Here is a 17,358-nt window from a genome sequence, read left to right as displayed (position 1 = left end):
AAAAATTCTTGTAGCACAAAATAAATCTTTGGGAGAAACATCAAATTTGCAATCATTGCAAACAACGATGTTTTTAGATTAAATTCAATTTTTGGATCCGGTCCGGTCCAGGGGTCTTAATATTAAATTTATGCATATAATGTTCAATGTTCATTTATATTACAACTGCCCTATTCAAATGCTCATGATTGTATTGTCCCGCTTAAGCAACTATTTTTACGCGCATAGCTGTGTTGTTATTGCTTGTGTCCGAAATATAACTGTAACGTTCTCACACGTATAGCCGAAGCGCGCAGCTGCACACGCATACATCGATGGACCGTCGCATCGCAAGATCTTTCAATTCCCTTTTGCTCGACTTCTTTTGTGGAGTAGAAAATTAGAAACACAACCACCGCCCGCAAATCGCTGTACCACCGCAAATGAACCACCGCTACTCATATATATATAACCGCCGATATTATTATTATTATATGAAGGTAATAAATAGTTAAAACTAGGTATTAACAAAGTATGGGGCTATGGCTACTTAGGCCTCACTAGAGTATTATTATCTATTATACTATTTATGTACAGGGATGGTTGCACATATTTGCGGCTATATGAAGTGAAGGATTTTAGATTGATCTAGATAGTTGAGGATTATTTTTGCGTTTTTGTTGGTAGGGTTGAACACCAATCTGGTTTTTTTTCTTTTGGAAATAATGTTAGTACTTCCTTTAAAAGTAGTCGTGACTTGCTCAAACTTAATTTCCCTTAACGTAAAAATCCGTTATTAATTTGAGGAGTACTTCTCTCGCTATTTTTTTCAGCAGCCTTTATGTTTGTATTGGTGGCATGAGTAGGAGGCTAGGCGGCATTGTTGGTGTTATTGGTCTTTCTGCCGGCTTTGGCGGTGAACCTGGGGAGTTTGAGGTTGTTTTTGAATGATTGTTCGTGGCCACCTCCCCATCAAGCCACTCCCACGTTGTAGTTGTTGTTACTCTTCTCATTTTTATAGCCGGTACGTAATAAATGAGCAACATTCTTCCCAAGTTCTTTCCATACATCACCATGATTAATCCGGGTGAGCGTTGATGTAAGACTGATGCGTTGGACCTAGTAGTAACCACAATTTCTTCTCAGGCCACATCATCTACGGACAAAGGAGAGATGCCCTGGATCACTCCAAGACTACCCACAGGTTGCCCTTGCCACCGGAGGACTTTGGCGAGACTAACATGGGAAAATTATATATTGATATCTTCAATTGGTTGTCCGTCCGCAATGATGAAGATGAAAAATTGGACCACGATCCGGTTATTGTCTACACGACCCCAGAGCTAATGCCGGTGGTAAAGTCTCGCTTCCGTTATCTGGCATCCGAGGCCGAAATCGACGAAGATGAGCGAAATATTATGGTGTATGACATCTACCATTTGTTCAACACCTTGAAGAAGAGTGTATTGGACGTGTCTGGGGTTACGAACGATCGGATCATCTTCCATATGACAAACAACTTTTTTGTCAAAGACTTTTTTGAATTTACTGAAGGGATTGCGTGCGATTTAAGTTTAAAATTTAAGATATTTATAGTTTTTATCAATTGCTAAGCATCACATTGTATTTTTATTACCATGAGAAAATATGAAACCAACATAAATATTGTACCAACAGTATGGTCAAGCGTTGGGGATTCACCTTTAGCGACTTCATGATGGGATCGTGTGACTTATCACCGAGTAGCAGCCATCAGTCCGTATCAAGGGCCTACGCGTAAGCCCCTAATGCACTTTTTTGCCTCTGTGCCAAAGTCAGTTCCATCGAAAATTTATATTTTTGTGGACGCAGGAGGCCTGATGCACACGAAGATGGCTAGAAAAAAATATATTCATAGAATGTGTAGATTTTTGTCTTTTTTGGGTTTATACTGCTCTCAAACTCAAATTTTGCGCACTATACCATACTATTAAATAAATAATAATTTACCTACCGATTTTTCCATTTTTTTCTCACTATTTTGACGATTTTACTCCACGTTTACGTCCGTCTGCTGTGGTTTTCAATCACAAAATAACACACAAACGGAAAAAGGGCGGCGTTCATGTTATATTACGTGATCCGGCTTTTCTTGCGTATCGTGCCCGTGTTTAAGTCCGTTTGTGATAGTCTTGCGGGACTTTGGTCGTGAGCATTTAGCGATATTTCGCCCGTAGCTACCGATTTTTTCCGTTATGTTTCACTTTTCTGTCCATTTTTCACCCGTTTTTAAGTCCGTTTGTGATAGTTTTGCGGACTTTGTCGTCACTTGGTTTTCGTCCGGTAAATGCTCTTCCGGATTTTTATCATTTCTAAGTCCGTTTCCGGACATTATATGTTAGTTCCGTTTTACTATCGCTCTTTGGTCCACTGGGTTTTAAAACGTCGATTCTTTTTCGAAAATGTACCATTAAAGGCTATTATCGAACTAGTTCTGTGCAAACAGCTGCTGCGCCAAACAGCACGTTACGTGTTAACAGTGGGTGGTCTGTTAATAGAAGTGGCTGTCAGTTAGGGAATGATGGGTATCACTGTTGTGTATTTGAATTTGAAATTCTAAATTTAAGTAATATGAAATAAATGTAATTTTATCAAAAATGATTTACTCTTATAGGTATATTAAAAAAATAAATACCCACCAACTGTTGCACCCATTACCCATGGCAACAAACCTTTCCTTAGCAAGGGTCTGATTATTTTATTTATTTGTTGGCCCTGTCAATGCCAATGCCAACGCAAACAAGCCATGACTTTTAGTATTTCTTGGCCCTCTCTCGGATTGTGCGATTGTGTCGGTCCGGTCGGAAATGCATTTGGCATGTCCAGCGAAATTGGCCAACGAAGTAGAAAGAGAGCCAACGAAAGAGGAAGCTGCTTTGTTTTGTTTTCCTGATATGGGTGGGGGTTGACGCGGGCTTAAATCCCCTTTTGTCGGACATCTTCTGTCTGCCATTTCTCTGGCAGCTCAGTCCCTGACTGCGAATGCCCCTCAAGTGCGGGGGCAAACATTTCCGAGTGGCAATCACACAAGCCGCGACCTCGGGCGGCACATCGAACCCGAATCAATCGCGATAAGGATAACCACTTCCACTTGAGCCAGAACGATGGCGAGGTGGGCCTATAAATGCCTCCGTCAGGCGCTGCAGCCGCATCATTGCCACCGGCACCGCCACAATGCCACCGCAAGTCACGAGTACGAGTAAGTGAACGTCCATCCCAATGAGCCGCCATCCTCATATCTTAAGACTTTTCCCTCTGATTAGCTCCCTTCTGGCTGCTCGCCTCCTTCCTGGGGCTCCTGTTGCTCCTGCAGCTTCCCCACCAGACGCCTGCACAGTGCATCGACACCCACGAGCCGGGATGCCAGCACCCGGCAGAGATTGGAATGGCACAGCGGCACTGCATCGATCCCACCAAGTTCTGGCAATGCTACGCCCTTGGCGACCCGGCGAAGCTCAAAAATTGCCGCCCCAACATGGCCTTCGACCAGGATCGCAACGCCTGTGTCCCCTGGATCGCATGGGTGTGGCAGCCCTGCTTGGAGCCTGTCAGTCGTCCGCCCGGATGGGAAGGATGCCAATGGACAAAAGAAGAAATGATAGACTAAACGAATAATCTGTGCATGCTGGACCAAATGAATATCATTCTTAAGATTTGTTGTATATTTTTGCATCTCCTTAAATAAATTAAATGTGCATGAAACCTATATCGCAGATTTATGGAGACGAACGGAAGAAACTTTGAAAGTGATATCAACTACAGGGCGTTTAAAAATATATTTGTATGTCTTCAGAAGAGAACAATACGGAGTGTACACAGTTTGTGGCAAAATACACTATATATTTTATCGTACTCTCTGTCGCGTCTGCACTGTTTGGGAAATGTGCAAATTAATCTGTTTACTTTGGCACAGCGATGCTCTGTGCACTGCTCATAATTAGGTTCGCACCTCACTCTCAAGTGTCGGAATATTCTACAGGCCCCTACATTCCCCTTCCCATCCCCTTATCATTCGCAATGTCAAGCGCAAGATTCGAGAAAACGATAAGTGGATATACATATCTCTGGGCTCAATGAGACTTATCTTATACCCTACTTATGATAGAGATATCTTTTGATCTGATTCTGTGAATCATTTTTATGAGTCTTTTGCACTAATTTTATTTTTATTTTAGTTAGTTTATGTGAATCTTATTCATCTCTCCTTTATGAGTGACCTCCAGCTGTGAATCATTTTTGTGATTTGATTAAACCATTTTACTCATTGCCCTTCGTGGGAATGTTAGGGAACGCCTACCTACCCTTTATACCAGTTCCCCTAGTATTGTGGATCCACTTTAATCATCTCTTTCTTTTCTTGTCTTTTCTCTCAGTGTTGTACCCTTTATTTTTTCTCCCAGTGCGTTTTTCCGCTCAAAGTTCCATTTATGTATGATCTCCCCACCATTTTCTCTCAGCGGTTTTCCAGCAGTAACCAAAAATAATATTTATACGATCTGATGATGGGCCAGATGCAATTACAATTCCAATTGTTAACGTGTTTCATCTGACAGCAGTTAAGGTCACGCCCCTCAACCTGTCTGGGGGGCGGGAGCTGGAAAACTGTTTTCGGTTGACGCCAAAGCATTTGTCATAAATCAATATGCCGCGCTTGTCAGCCACAGACACAGAGACAGACACAAGCCCCATCCGTGGCCCCCACCCGCATGGCCCAGTCAACAGTTGGCAGACTCTCGCTCTGCCGCAATAAGTTGCACTATTTTTGATTCGCCCGGATCCGTCCGGCAGTACATACGTAGTACGTACACACTTTGTGAGAATGGCAGCATTTTATTTCGTTTCGCAGTTGTCAGTCAAAACGCTTTGTCAGGCCGGCGAGCACATCAATAAGCGGCAAAAAATACGTTTCAATCGCAATTTTATTTCTCGATTTTCCCGCCCCCCCAAACCCTCGGTGCGTGCGGATCCAACAAAATATTTGCATGTAAAAGAATTTTCCACCCCAGCTGCAGAGGAGAAGAGAAGAGAGGCGAGGAGGAAATACTCTGACAAGAGAGACCGCTGGTAAAAATTGTGAAATGAAATTTTAGCATACGTGACGTATACGCAATATATTTAATTGCATTGGAAGGAAGGCTGCTCTTTTTTGTCGCTTCTCTCGGGAAACAATGTATATACATAGTAGCGAGTGGAAGTGGCAGTGTAGGAGATTGATATATATAAATGTTTATAATGGGATCTAAAGCGATCTGATAGTAGCGTGGCAGGAGTTCAGCTTTAAAATGAAAGAAGAAGGAGTTTTAAGTGGAGTGGCAGAAATCTCAACCTGAGTAAAGTTTCTGGCAATCTCAAAATACTTACAAAATACTTACAAATGCCGCACGAATTCCCATAAATCACTTTAGAGAGAGTTGAAGGGAGAGTGTGAGAAAGAGGCAGTACCAGTTTTACGACAAGGACAGGGCCAGGGACAAGGACAAGGATTTTACAGCCAAGCAGCCAGCCAGCCAGCGAGGAAGCCATCCAGCCAGTCCGCTACGTAGCTTCATTTAATGGCAGACATTAATAACCCGATTTAATTTATGGCCCAAAACTAACAAAAGCCGAATGAGCACAAAATGAGCAACAAAGGCAAAAGGGATGCCATACCCATGCCCCAACCAGGAATAGCCGGAACAAGGCTCGACTGCGACTGCGACGTCCACTGCCAGTGCGACTGCAGCCGCAACATAGTGCAGTGCAGCGGCAATTACTCAAGGGGCACAAGAGGCCCTAATATGCCTTAAGGCGCTACCAAAGCCAGCCGCCGCGGCCGTTGAGTCAGGTGAAATTTGTTGGCCCAGCCCCAAAAATGCCTTTGAGGCAGTGTTTTGAATTAATTAGCAGAGGCAGTGCCATGGACAGCGGCTGTGGAACGCTGTTTGCGGCCTGCCCATGCCCATGTCTGGCTATCTCTCGGAAAATAATTTACAGCTGCCGTTGATGTCATGAATATGCAAGCAGGCAAGCGGGAACCCAAAGAGGGTGGAATTAGTGGGCAAAGGAGCTCCGCACCTGGATCTCGGCCTGGACCGCACTTGGCCGGAAGAAACAACAATCGGTTGAGCGGTGGGCAAACAAACAGCGCCATAAACTGCCTGCCAAATTGCAAGCAGAAAGCGGGCCTGGCCTGTAAAACCCGATTCTGGGCGGTCTTATCGCCGCCCCAGCATCGCACCTCAGTTCCGCTCGATAAGATAACACTCGGCCTAAGAGCGTATAAAAGAGGGGGCCAGTAATTAGCATAGGTCAGTCCAAGGAAAACCTCCAACCCGAACTCGAAAGCCAAGATGAACTTCCTGCATTTATTCACCCTCTTCTTCGTCCTTTGCCTGGGCAGCATCAGCAGTGGCGCTTCTGTGGGCCAGAAGCCCACGGGACAGCCAGGCTGCCAGACCGATCAGGAAATCACGGTGGCCACGTATCCCCATTTCTATCTGAAGAACGCCTACTGGATTTGCACCACTAAGGATGTTCCCGCCACACTGGCCGCTTGCCCCAAACCCTCTGCCTGGCTGGATGCTGTCAAGGCCTGCGTTCCCTGGTCCGAGTGGTACTGGTCGCCCACAGCCCTGCCTCCTAGCGAGCCCCTAGCCACGGCCTAGGACTACACAGATCCAGAAAAAGATTATTATACTGAATCCGAAATGAATAAAATGATATTGCAAAAAGCAAACAGGGTATTATAGTAATCTTTGCAGAAAGTACGGGTACATGCCTCATAGGGTTGCAATAACTTCTTATCGTATTCTGTGTTCTTGATAAGTAATAACAGCTGAGGCGATTTGCTTATCTGTAGATCTGTATCTCTGGGATCTAGCCGCTTAGTTGTAATGACACCTTGTTGCCTTACAGTCAGTCTTTACATCAGAGGAATCTAGGTAGGATCAGTTGGAAGCATCAATAGCAAGAACATTCAAAGTGAGAAGAACCTTTACGGTTACCCCACACATTCATTGCCTCAACATCTCACATTTCTTTACCAATTTCCCAAGTCTTTAGCATCTCGCTTCTCCTCTTTCCAGCCATGTCTGAGCGGGACTACAATGGCGAGCCGGGCTGTCGCACCCCGGCGGAGCTGAGGAAGTCCTATCGCCACTACTGGGACCCCACGGCCTACTGGCAGTGCGGCCAGGAGCCGGAGCAGGCGGCACAGCTGAAACGCTGCCCCGCCAATGAGCTGTACTACGACAAGGCGCAACGGTGTGTGTCGTGGAAGGATTGGCAGTGGACGGAGCCGCAGGAGCCGCCCACAAAGCCACGAAAATAAAACATGGCGCATGTATTGAAACAAATTGTCGAAAATATAATTAAAAAGCGCTTTCCGCGACGTGGGAGTGTGGGCTAATTTATGCACAGGCCGATTGCTGGGGTTGGGTGGACATAAGCCGCTTTGGTGCCACAGAAGGCCCCTGTGGAGCATGGAGCATGGAGCATGGGGCATGGGGCATGGTGCATGTGAACAGGCGACAGGGCACAGCATGTTGATGCCGGCAAGGATTTGCGTTTGTCCGGGCCATACGTGCAACAATTACGAAGAGTGCGTGAGGACTTTGCCACCGATGGAGGCACACACGCCGGAGGTGGAGGAGCACCACTCTGCGGTGTCCACCTCCCATTGGACACTGTTTGTTTGCGCAATTTGGTAAATTGACATGATGGCCATTGCCATTGCCATTGCCAATGCCGGCACTATGGCGCTGGAGCATCCATGAGCCCCATGGACTTAACTTCTGGTGCTAGCTTTTAATAATTTGTAATTAGCCATCGCCATTTGTGCCAACGAATGTTACAGAACCTTCCCGTGTACACTATTTTGTGGCAGTTGAATAAATTGGTTTGAGTCCTTAATAAATACAAAAATGTTACCAATTTATATCAGAAAGTAACCACTTCAGTTCACCCTTTCAGCCCCCTTTTTGGGGCATGCAAATATAATTTAAAATTATGCGTTTTGTGCCTTATATTAAACGGGAATTATAGGTAAATTATGAAATTGCCAAATAAAATGATATGATACGATCTGGTTCATGGGAGAGTACGAGTATTGCGTACAATCAATATAGAAATCCGTGCCAGATTACTTGTTGTTGTTGTGTAAAGCTATTGGTGTTGTTGCAACACTGTGGCAACACACAGCTGTGGCAAAGCAGCACAATCTACGAGTATGTTTTTGTTTGAATTTCTGCTTTGTGTTTGTGTGTGCGGGGGTTCCTCTTTTCTTTTCTTTTCGTTTCGTGTCGTGTTTTTTTTTTGTACTGTTTGAAGCCCCACAATTTGATATACACAAATCGATTTACTTGCGCATGCAAATAACTTTATTTGCTTAGTGGGTGGCACAAATGGCAGGGAGTGGTAGCAGCATGGGCAATGGGGAATGGCGAATGGGGAATAGGGCATGGGGCGGAGGCAACACACAAAGGGAAGAACAACAGAAACTGTTAACAAAAAGTCGACAGCCTGGGTTGGCTCAGCAGCCAAACAAATTTGCATAAATCGCAGTTGGTAGCACACATACATAAATACACCCCCAACACACACACACACACACACACGACCGTAATCACACCCTTAGATACACACATGTGCTTATTCACGCCCATGCAACGACATCGCCATCGACACGGAGTGAGAGGCAAGGCGCAAGGACTAAGTGCATGCTTAAGTGTTTTCTTTTCCATTTACGTGCAACGACGTTGGAGTGAGCAGCGCTGTTGTGGCTTGTCCCCTTGTCCCCATGTCCCCCTCTCTTTCTATGTGTGGCCCCCTCCAAACACATCCATGGATATATCCATACATATATGCATATGTAAATCAAGGTAAACAGAAATCTGTTACAGCATGATACCATTACAATGACATGCAACGGGCCGCACACAGTCTACGTCGACGACGTTCCAGGCTCGATACACGACACAAGATACATGCCACACGCCCCCAAACCCAATCTGAAACCCCATCGTATGCCCACACACAGCCAAAGTAAACTAGATACTTATACACGTGTCTCATATTGACTGCGATATGTTATACAAATGAGATATTGATGCCGCACCATTACAACAGCAGCGCCAACAGCAGCAGCCTGCCATCCAGCCAGACATCCTCGAGTGACGGCAAACAAAACAAGAGTAGCAGCAGCAGCAGCAGCAGGAAGAGCAGTAGCAGTATGGGGAGTGATCTAGTAGGAGCAGCAGCAGAAAGAGGAGCACTAGAAACAGTAGCCGTAATGGAATAGGCGGCCATCAAAGCCCCGGATCAGGGGCTGTAGGCATGGACACGGGCTGTTTAACTTGCGGCTTCCCCTGGATCCAAAGACCCAAAGACCAGCATGGCCATGCAATGGCCATAAGGTGTTCTCTTACGAAACCTGAGACCAGAGGCACCGCTAAATGAGAGAGAAACCCCAGCCTCGGCCCATGTGCGTGTCCAATCATGGAGCAATCAAAGCACACAGGGAACGAAGGAAAGCAAACGAGTGGAAAGGAAAGGCAGGAAAGGAAGAGAACTGCAATATCAAAGCCAACGCCAAAAGGATAAGCAGAGCAGAAGGAACGAGGCCTAGGCAGAATTTAAGGAATATGAAAATGATTAGTTTTCGATAGAATTCAGTTCGATACAAATGTAATATAATTTAATCTAAATATAAAATAATTTAAAATAAATATTTGATATTACATTTGTAGGGAATGTGAAATATATTTCGATCAAATATTTGTATATTATTGGTGGTAAATATAATGGAGCTCAGGGTTTGTTTTCTCTGGGTGTTAAACGTTCACCCAGAGAATGGTCATAGCCAATATCCACTGTACTCTTATTAAGATTTTAATATGAAACAGCTTTAGCTCATTCTTCTCCCTTGTCGTCGCAGAGATCCAATTCCCATTACCCTCTACGGCCAAAGTTAATCAGCTGCATAGACAATTTAGAATTTGTCTCCTCATTCAATGAAAGACATTTACCGATCAATATCTTCACCCTGCTCCCAACAGAGTTTCCACCTTTTTGGGGGTACAAATAACAAACGAAATCAAATTTGTCCCCATGAAAACACCTTCAAAGCGACCATCAACCGCAAAAGCAACACAAAAAGGAGGGCCAACAACAACAATAACAACAACAGCAACGAGTGAGAAATAGGGCAAAATGCAATAACAGAATTCAAATTTGAAATGTGGCGGAAATTGAAATCGAAGGCGTTGAAGTGATTTCGTCTCGCAAAAATTCAATTGAAGAGCCGCAAAACCCCTCCCCCCGCCAAACAAAATGTCTCACACAACAACAGCGGCAGGAGCAACAGCAGCAGCAGGAACCACTTCACCACCAGAGCTCCCACCTCCTCCTCCTGCTACAGTGCCACTCCAAGTCCTTATTGTGGCAGGCTTCTGGTTTTGGTTACGCGGTGCTGGTTTTGCGGCTCCTTTCGCATGCCACTCCTCGACTTGGGTGCACAATTTTTCCGCTGCATGCAATTTTAATGCGATTTTGGATTTGATTTGTAACCAAAAAATAAGCCAAACAAACTTTACCCTCTCTCTCTCTCTCTCTCTCTCTGAAAAGTGGTGTTTGGCTGTGGTTATTGTTGTAGCTGTCGTCGTTGTACTTCCTGTTCCTGTTCCAGCGACTCCTGATGCCTCTGATGCTCCTGCTCCTCCCCCTCTATTTGCGCCTCTTGTAACTCTTCTTGTTGCTCCTCTTTTTAAGTGCAAATATAAATTCAACGGCGCAGTAAGCTGCGAGAGGAATGGAATGCTTTGCTGGGTCTGGGCTCTGGGTTCTGAGGTTCGGGTGTTCGAGGGTTCTGGGGGTCAAATATTTATTTGTTGCAGAGCACAAATTTTATTCCGCATACTTTCATGCGCCGCTGCCGCTGTAGCACAATGTGGCACAACTCGCAATGGAAGCTGCACTCACAAAAAACATAGGTACCATTTCAAATAGAAATAATTCCAAATATTCAGTAAATAGCAAAAAACTGATCATTTTTGATTTGAAAATGAAATGGCTTAAAGATTTGTATGATGCGAATTATATAATTTTTTCTCCGTGTATAAACGGAACTGGTGCTGGTCCTGTCCTGCTCCTGAGAAGTGCAACTGGAACTGAGCCGTATAAAACCTTCCGTTGCCATTCAAGTGGAAAAGTTTAAGCCAACTTTGTGCCCCCCATCCGACGGGCCCTTTTCCGCTGAGTCCCAAACAATTCAAGCGCGAAAATGCGCGCACAGAAAAATCATTCAACGGAAGCCGCAGCAGGAAAAGGCAGGGGCAGGCGAAGGGGTGTCAGGGTCCAAGGGTGCACGGGTGCACTGTCACCACTCGATGGGGCAGGGACAGGGGCTAAAAATGCCAATTATGGCCACTAGAGAATGGTGCGGGGGAAATCCCTTGCACCAAAGCGCTACAACAATAGCCAGCGAGCAGTAAAGTAGAGAAAGGGAAACAGCGGAAAAAACTGTGGCATGCTTTTGAGCGCATTGCGTATGCGCCATGTTGTCGCAGACATGTTTGCGCCGCAGCCATGTTTATGGCAAGTTTATTTATGCAGCAGGCACACAAAACTTAATTAAAGTAACATTCGCCGTCAGCCCCAGGCAATGGGTCAATGCTGAAGTTGTGGAGCGGGAGCACAGCTCCTAGCTGGTCAAAGTTGCAGGAAGGATCGGGATGGAGTGCAGTCGAGTGGTTGAGTGCAGAGGCAGACCAGGCCACAAAATAATTGTAAACTCAATTAAATCCAAGCACCGCTGCGCCGTCAGTCCGGCTCTTAGCTACAGGCCCAAGTTCGACTCAAGCACTCTTTCCTTCCAACTCTTACTCTGCCCCATTCCGGGGTACTCTTTGACTCCTTGTGTGCTGATTTCCTGCCTCATTCTGTGACACTCTCCCTCTCCTCTGCCGCTCTATGTGGTCTCCAGCCTCATTCTGTGGCACTCTCCCCGGGTGTGCTGATAACATACGACAGTTGTGACTGTAAAAATCCCTTTTCGCAATTTTTGCACAAAACTTGTGCAGGATTAATGGTCCGAACGGCCCAGGCAGCCATGCAATTAAAATGCAACAACAAGGGGTACAGGAAACAGGAGCAGTGCCGCTGGTAGTGGCAGTGGCAGTGGGAGCAGCAACAGCAACAGCTGCAGGAGTGGGCGGAAATGGAGCAGAAAGATTGCTGTGACTTCAGAGCGTTTGAAAATTCGCATGTGTGACAGAGGGGGGACCAAGGGCCGACCGGAGATAGCCACGCCATTTTAAAGTGGCTGCCGAGGCAGCAAAACGAGCAGCACCAGTCTCAGTCACAGTAGAGAGGGGCAGCCACACTAGTTAGTGCCTCATGGGAGGCGACACAGCATTGTCCACACACATAGACCCCTACGTGTGTAGGGGTCGCCGCCAGCATTGTACGGGTTTTTGCCCGCAATGGCCAAAGACAAATAATGCAATTTCCTGACTAACTCATTTGGGGTGGCCGTGGCCTCCCATTCGCCTCCCCTGCAGAGGAACAGTAGACGGAGGTGGAGGCTCCGCTCCTTGTGGGACCGTGTCGTGTCACTGACACTTGGTCCCCACTCAGACATTCATTACCTAGGCCCGGAGACGGGTCTGGCTGCCTTGAATGATCAAAAGGAGGAGTCACATAGCCAGAGACAGAGAGAGATCTGCAAGAGACTAACTAAGACTGATCACTGCAGACCATGGTTCATCCACATCCAATTTTAGCTCCCCCGAGGCACAGGGCACACAGTGGAGCACTGCCACTCCTCTTTGCTGATGCAATCATTGTCCACTCCAATGGCAACTTCTGGTTTCATGTTGCTGCAACTGCAAGATTAATGCGGTTCAGCATCGAACTTTAAACTCATTTTTAGCCCGGCCCCAGAACTTGATACCGGCACATGTCGTTGACACACACGCACATGAGGCAGACCGAGACGAGACCGGAGACCGGAGCCGAGGACTCCAGCTCCAGGACTCCATTCGGTGGCAGACGAAACACATGTTCAGCAAACCAGTGCCAGTGGCAGTGGCAGTGCCATGGCTGTTGTCCTGCCTGCCCGGCACTTGGTCCCTGGCCCTGTAATTTGTCACTTACTTGTTGTTTGTTTTGCGCAAAAGTTTGCGGCGACAATTGTTTTGCGGTGTTGCGACAGCACACAGCACATAGCCCAGAAGCACTAGCACTCCCCCTAAGACACACTGCTGCAATGATTGTGATTGCAATTTTCTTTGAAATTTTCTTGTTGCTATGTAATTTTCGGTTTTTGTCCGCATGGCTGCCTGCGGGAAAACGCCAAGATTTATGGCACATCGATTTTTGCCCCCGGAACTTTCATGCGTGCGTTATTTTCAATAAGTGTCAGAGTCGCAAACGATCCATCCATGTCGTGCTTATCATATCGGGACTGCCACTCGGACGTTGCTCATATATCAATTAGTTTGCAATCAATTTAAACTTAATAAACCTTCAGTTCGGACACTTTTAATCGCGATAAGTGGGCAAGGAAGAACCCCAAATTAATAGATAGAGATGGTCACCTTCCGGACCACTAGCCTTCGGTGCAATTGCGCAGAGTGCGCCATTGCGTCCAGGGGAAGCAGCCCAGGTATCCGTCCTGGTTGATAAAGGCCTTTTCCTCCCCGCAGGATAGCTGCTTGACGCCATCGTCGGTGCAGAGGTAGTATTGGTTCAGCAAATCGGTGGGCTGTGGCTGCTCGGCGCTGATGCCCTCGCAGTCGGGTTCAACAGCGTCCAGGTTGACGCACTGCGGGTTCATCAGAGCAGCTGGCAGGCAGCCCGAGTAGGTGGCATTTCTCACAAAATAATAGTCTGTATCGCACGTATCCTCGTAGACTTCACCATCGATGCAGAAGTAGAATTTGCGTATATCCTCGCCACCCCAGATTTCGTCCTCGTAGAGGCACGCCTCTTGATCGCCAGTGGTTCCCACAAGGCTGGCGCTCCAGCACACACCCAAGAGCCCAAGAAATATCAAAAGAGCTGCAAAGTATATTTAATTTTGTAAATATGAATAATTCGATATGAGTACCAACATACTTTTTTGCATAGTGAATCCTTTCTGAAGGTAGGTTATCCAAAGCTTGTGTTCAATTTGAAAATCTGAAACAGACTAAACTATGTGAAGGCGAGTGGCTGGGCTTTTATAACATTCTATCCAATCAGTGCGACTTATCGCGACTCCCAACATGGCACCATATCATTGTCAATAGCACTTTGTTTCAGTGATGAGCGAACGTCTTCGAGGGCGATTTTCGGCTACAAAAGTTCTTCATACGCAGTGGTGTGCGCTTATCTTCTCCTTCTGCTATGCAGATAATGGCGAATTCTTGACTTAATTTTCGACTGTTTTCAACAGATATCAAGCCTCTCAAGTGGCCAAGGCCTGTAAAAATTGATGAGCATTTTCCAAGAATCAGACCCTCACCCGGATGCCTTAAAGGCGTCAGACGCTCGTATTTGGGCTTCTTGGGCCCCATCTGCGGCTGTCTATTGCCCAGAAACTTTTAATTGAATTCTCTCTGAGAGCATGCATCGATGGCAAGCCTATTGGAATTTATGTCGAAGTTTCCCTATTTAAACTTGGCGGTGCCGTAAATAGACTTCCGCAAAAAGTGTCAGGACAGGGGGCACTCTCTGTCTTTCTTCGGGAAACGAAACGAAAGAAACGGGAAAAGAAGTTCCAATTGACAACGTGACTTAACAACAAAAGTGTCAGCCAGCTGCTGGCGAACTTTTTCCAGGTTATTGAGGCCTGCGACCAGGCCGCAAAGTGGCTTCTTGCCGCTCCCAGGGTCTTCCCCACGCTTTAAGCCAAATCAATTAGAAGTTTTGACAGCAGCTGCCTCTGCAGCCGTAAACAAAATCCATTCCATTTCATTATCAGGGTTGGCTTGTCCCAGCACGGTTCGGTTATGGTTAGGTTCGTAATTAAATTTTCGTCTGATTTCTGCAGCAATAATTTCCAAATTTACCCTCATTTGAAAGGCAATTAATGTCCGTGCTATCGCTTTGATAAGACCAGACGATGTGTGTGGTTGTTGCTGGTATATAGTTGCTAGTAAGTATCATCCAGTAGTCTAAAAATGTATAGTGGTTGTGGTTTTCCTTGACAGTGAATCATTGTCTAACTTCCCCCGTTCTGAAGAAGAGCCATCAAACGATGACAGTGAGCCAGATAGGCATCAGTTATGAAATTGACTGTAGCTACAGGGAGAATTACAACCCATACCCAACTGTAGTGATACCATTCGAAACTTATCAATCTCATCGTTCGATTGGAGCAGCAGCAAACTTTAAACTCTGTTGCTTATCTAATCATAAAGTTGTCTACTGAGAGAACTGAAAAGTGGGAGAGCGACGACGTCACATCGGGCCAAAATAGAAAGGCCCAGACCGAGAGACGAAAGACGAGAGAACCCATGAAAAATGACTGTAAAAATAGCAATGATAGCGTTGCATGGGCAACATCAGTAAAGTCATGCAATGGGCATGAGTACCACAATGAGTATAAAAACCAAAGACAATGGCGACGCCATCAATCAGTCGAGTCGAGTTTTTCTGTTCGTTCGCACCAGAACCAGAGCCGTAGTGCTACGAAATACATACGAGTACAGCAGCCGTAGAGGAGAGCATATCAATTTATTAACGAACGGCTTATGGGCAAATGATGAAAGCCCGGCAAAGGAAGAACAACACCAGGAGCATCCACATCAGCAAATAATAGCAATTTGCAATAAGGAAAACGCGGAGAGAGACGAGAGTGCGACGAGAGATAGAGGAGAACTTTGTGTGATAATAAATGTTCTGCATGCCGTTCGTGATGAAATTATTTATGAAAAATAAATGGAATACGCTGCTCCTGATGGTGGTACTACTACTGCCACCGCTGGGGGCGGCACGAGACACTTCCGACCCTGACACGCACACCATGAATGCAACATGCAAACATGCCACCGACATGTGGGGAGATCCGAATCCCAACTTATTCTACGTTTGCTCCGCGGACGGACAGCAGCCGCTGCAGCTCCAGTGCCCGCAGGGACGTGGATTTTTCAATGGTCTCGGCTTTTTGGGTTGTTTGCCCTACGACCACTGGCCGGCCTGTCAGATGGCCACGGCCGCGGATGCTGCTGTCCCACTCGCGACGGCGACGGCGACAGCGACGGCTGGCTGTGACAGCGATAGCGAGCACTTTACACAACCCTGGCCTGCTCCGGATCCCAATCAATTCTACATGTGCCCCGCCGCGGCGGCCACACCGCTGCTCCTGAACTGCGCCCCCGGCAAGGGCTTCGTGGCCACCTCGGATGCTGTGGGCTGTGCGGATTGGTCCGTGTGGCGACGCCAGATGCAGTGCGAGGATTACTACTGAGCAGCTGCGACCAGCCTCCACGAAATATGTATGAATAGCCTTTGGCAATAATCATCCTTATCCTGGCAACAGCTGTTGCTGCCACTGTGCACACTCGACTCGAATCTTAATTTATTGGGCACATCTCATGGACTCACTGATAAAAGGTCATGTCATCTGCTAGTTTTATCTATAAATAAAGTAAAAGTTTCTATATTTAACAAGCCATGGCTCGTCTTCGTAGATAACAGAGCGAAAGATATTTTTGAACCTGTTTTCATAAACATTTTGCTCAAACAACCTTAAAGAGTGACTTTAAAAGCGGTTCATTAACTCTCATCGGTAGCCATTTATGGGATTAGCTAAATGCAAATTACATTCCATTTGTAGAGGATAATTTTCATTGGAATCGCTGCTCATTTAAGCATATTAAATGATTTTCTTGGATGCGGCATGTGGGGCAAATCCTTTTAGTTCCCAGACTCCCTCCAAAGCCACGCATTATCCTTTGCCATTACTCTCTCTTGTGCTGCCTCTTGCCTCCTGCCTTGTGGCCCCTGCCTTCCTGTCGGCTGCTGTCTACCGGGTCCTGCCTGATGCCGTGGCGGTCAGCGCTGCCACCCCCCGCACCCGTGCCTGGTAGACAGCTTTGATGTGCTTTTTTACTTTGTCATTCCCTTATGTGGGGATACTTTTTACGGCCACTGTAGCTATAGCAGCACCAGCAGCAGCTGCTGTCTCCTCCACTCACTTACACTTATAAGCCTTTGTTCTTGCCGTCATAAAACATAGCCCCGGCTCAGGTATACACCAGAATGCGGCATAAGGATGATGACACATGCAGCTGGATGGTGCATAAAAAACGGAACAAAAAGCCGTGCGCTTTATCGGAAATTGCATTCTGCTTTGAGCCCGTCCAGATGCAGGAAATT

General features: G+C 46.3%; 6 protein-coding genes and 1 long non-coding RNA gene across 9 annotated transcripts; 5 read left to right on the top strand and 2 right to left on the bottom strand.

Annotated features, from left to right (window-relative positions):
- The first annotated feature begins 828 nt into the window (after positions 1 to 828).
- LOC108154017 (protein maelstrom 2-like) lies at positions 829 to 1,592 on the top strand. The gene is made up of 2 exons (XM_017284110.2): positions 829 to 1,066; positions 1,126 to 1,592. Exons 1-2 carry the CDS (start codon positions 1,015 to 1,017, stop codon positions 1,590 to 1,592), a joined length of 519 nt encoding a protein of 172 aa, XP_017139599.1. The 5' UTR covers positions 829 to 1,014.
- On the bottom strand, positions 1,573 to 2,135 carry LOC117187408. Its single transcript, XR_004472093.1, has 2 exons — positions 1,973 to 2,135; positions 1,573 to 1,854 (listed from the first exon to the last, which is right to left on the bottom strand). It is a non-coding gene; the product is annotated as an uncharacterized LOC117187408 (long non-coding RNA).
- A 972-nt stretch (positions 2,136 to 3,107) lies between these two features.
- Positions 3,108 to 3,724, top strand: LOC108154630. Its single transcript, XM_017284953.2, has 2 exons — positions 3,108 to 3,217; positions 3,282 to 3,724. Exons 1-2 carry the CDS (start codon positions 3,193 to 3,195, stop codon positions 3,623 to 3,625), a joined length of 369 nt encoding a protein of 122 aa, XP_017140442.1. The 5' UTR covers positions 3,108 to 3,192; the 3' UTR covers positions 3,626 to 3,724.
- A 1,144-nt stretch (positions 3,725 to 4,868) lies between these two features.
- LOC108154340 lies at positions 4,869 to 7,409 on the top strand. Of its 3 annotated transcripts, none has more exons than XM_017284601.2 (2): positions 4,869 to 5,082; positions 7,083 to 7,409. In XM_017284601.2, exon 2 carries the CDS (start codon positions 7,085 to 7,087, stop codon positions 7,325 to 7,327), a length of 243 nt encoding a protein of 80 aa, XP_017140090.1. In that variant the 5' UTR covers positions 4,869 to 5,082; positions 7,083 to 7,084; the 3' UTR covers positions 7,328 to 7,409. The 3 variants fall into 3 exon arrangements, with proteins under 3 accessions (XP_017140090.1, XP_017140092.1, XP_017140091.1); XM_017284603.2 differs by lacking the exon at positions 4,869 to 5,082 and adding an exon at positions 6,843 to 6,938; XM_017284602.2 differs by lacking the exon at positions 4,869 to 5,082 and adding an exon at positions 6,881 to 6,978.
- Positions 6,291 to 6,733, top strand: LOC108154339. Its single transcript, XM_017284600.2, has one exon. It carries the CDS (start codon positions 6,348 to 6,350, stop codon positions 6,660 to 6,662), a length of 315 nt encoding a protein of 104 aa, XP_017140089.1. The 5' UTR covers positions 6,291 to 6,347; the 3' UTR covers positions 6,663 to 6,733.
- Positions 7,410 to 13,503: 6,094 nt separating the features above from the next.
- LOC108154535 lies at positions 13,504 to 14,222 on the bottom strand. The gene is made up of 2 exons (XM_017284838.2): positions 14,113 to 14,222; positions 13,504 to 14,055 (listed from the first exon to the last, which is right to left on the bottom strand). The coding sequence occupies exons 1-2, from the start codon at positions 14,120 to 14,122 to the stop codon at positions 13,604 to 13,606; spliced, it is 462 nt and encodes a 153-aa protein (XP_017140327.1). The 5' UTR covers positions 14,123 to 14,222; the 3' UTR covers positions 13,504 to 13,603.
- A 1,282-nt stretch (positions 14,223 to 15,504) lies between these two features.
- On the top strand, positions 15,505 to 16,642 carry LOC108154442. The gene has a single exon (XM_017284714.2). The coding sequence runs from the start codon at positions 15,875 to 15,877 to the stop codon at positions 16,445 to 16,447; it is 573 nt and encodes a 190-aa protein (XP_017140203.1). The 5' UTR covers positions 15,505 to 15,874; the 3' UTR covers positions 16,448 to 16,642.
- The last annotated feature ends 716 nt before the right edge of the window (positions 16,643 to 17,358 follow it).

The sequence above is a fragment of the Drosophila miranda genome, chromosome 2 (genome assembly GCF_003369915.1).
Source record: "Drosophila miranda strain MSH22 chromosome 2, D.miranda_PacBio2.1, whole genome shotgun sequence".
NCBI lineage: Eukaryota > Metazoa > Arthropoda > Insecta > Diptera > Drosophilidae > Drosophila > Drosophila miranda.
Note: the sequence above shows the minus strand (reverse complement) of the source record. Positions and strands in the feature narration are given on the sequence as shown.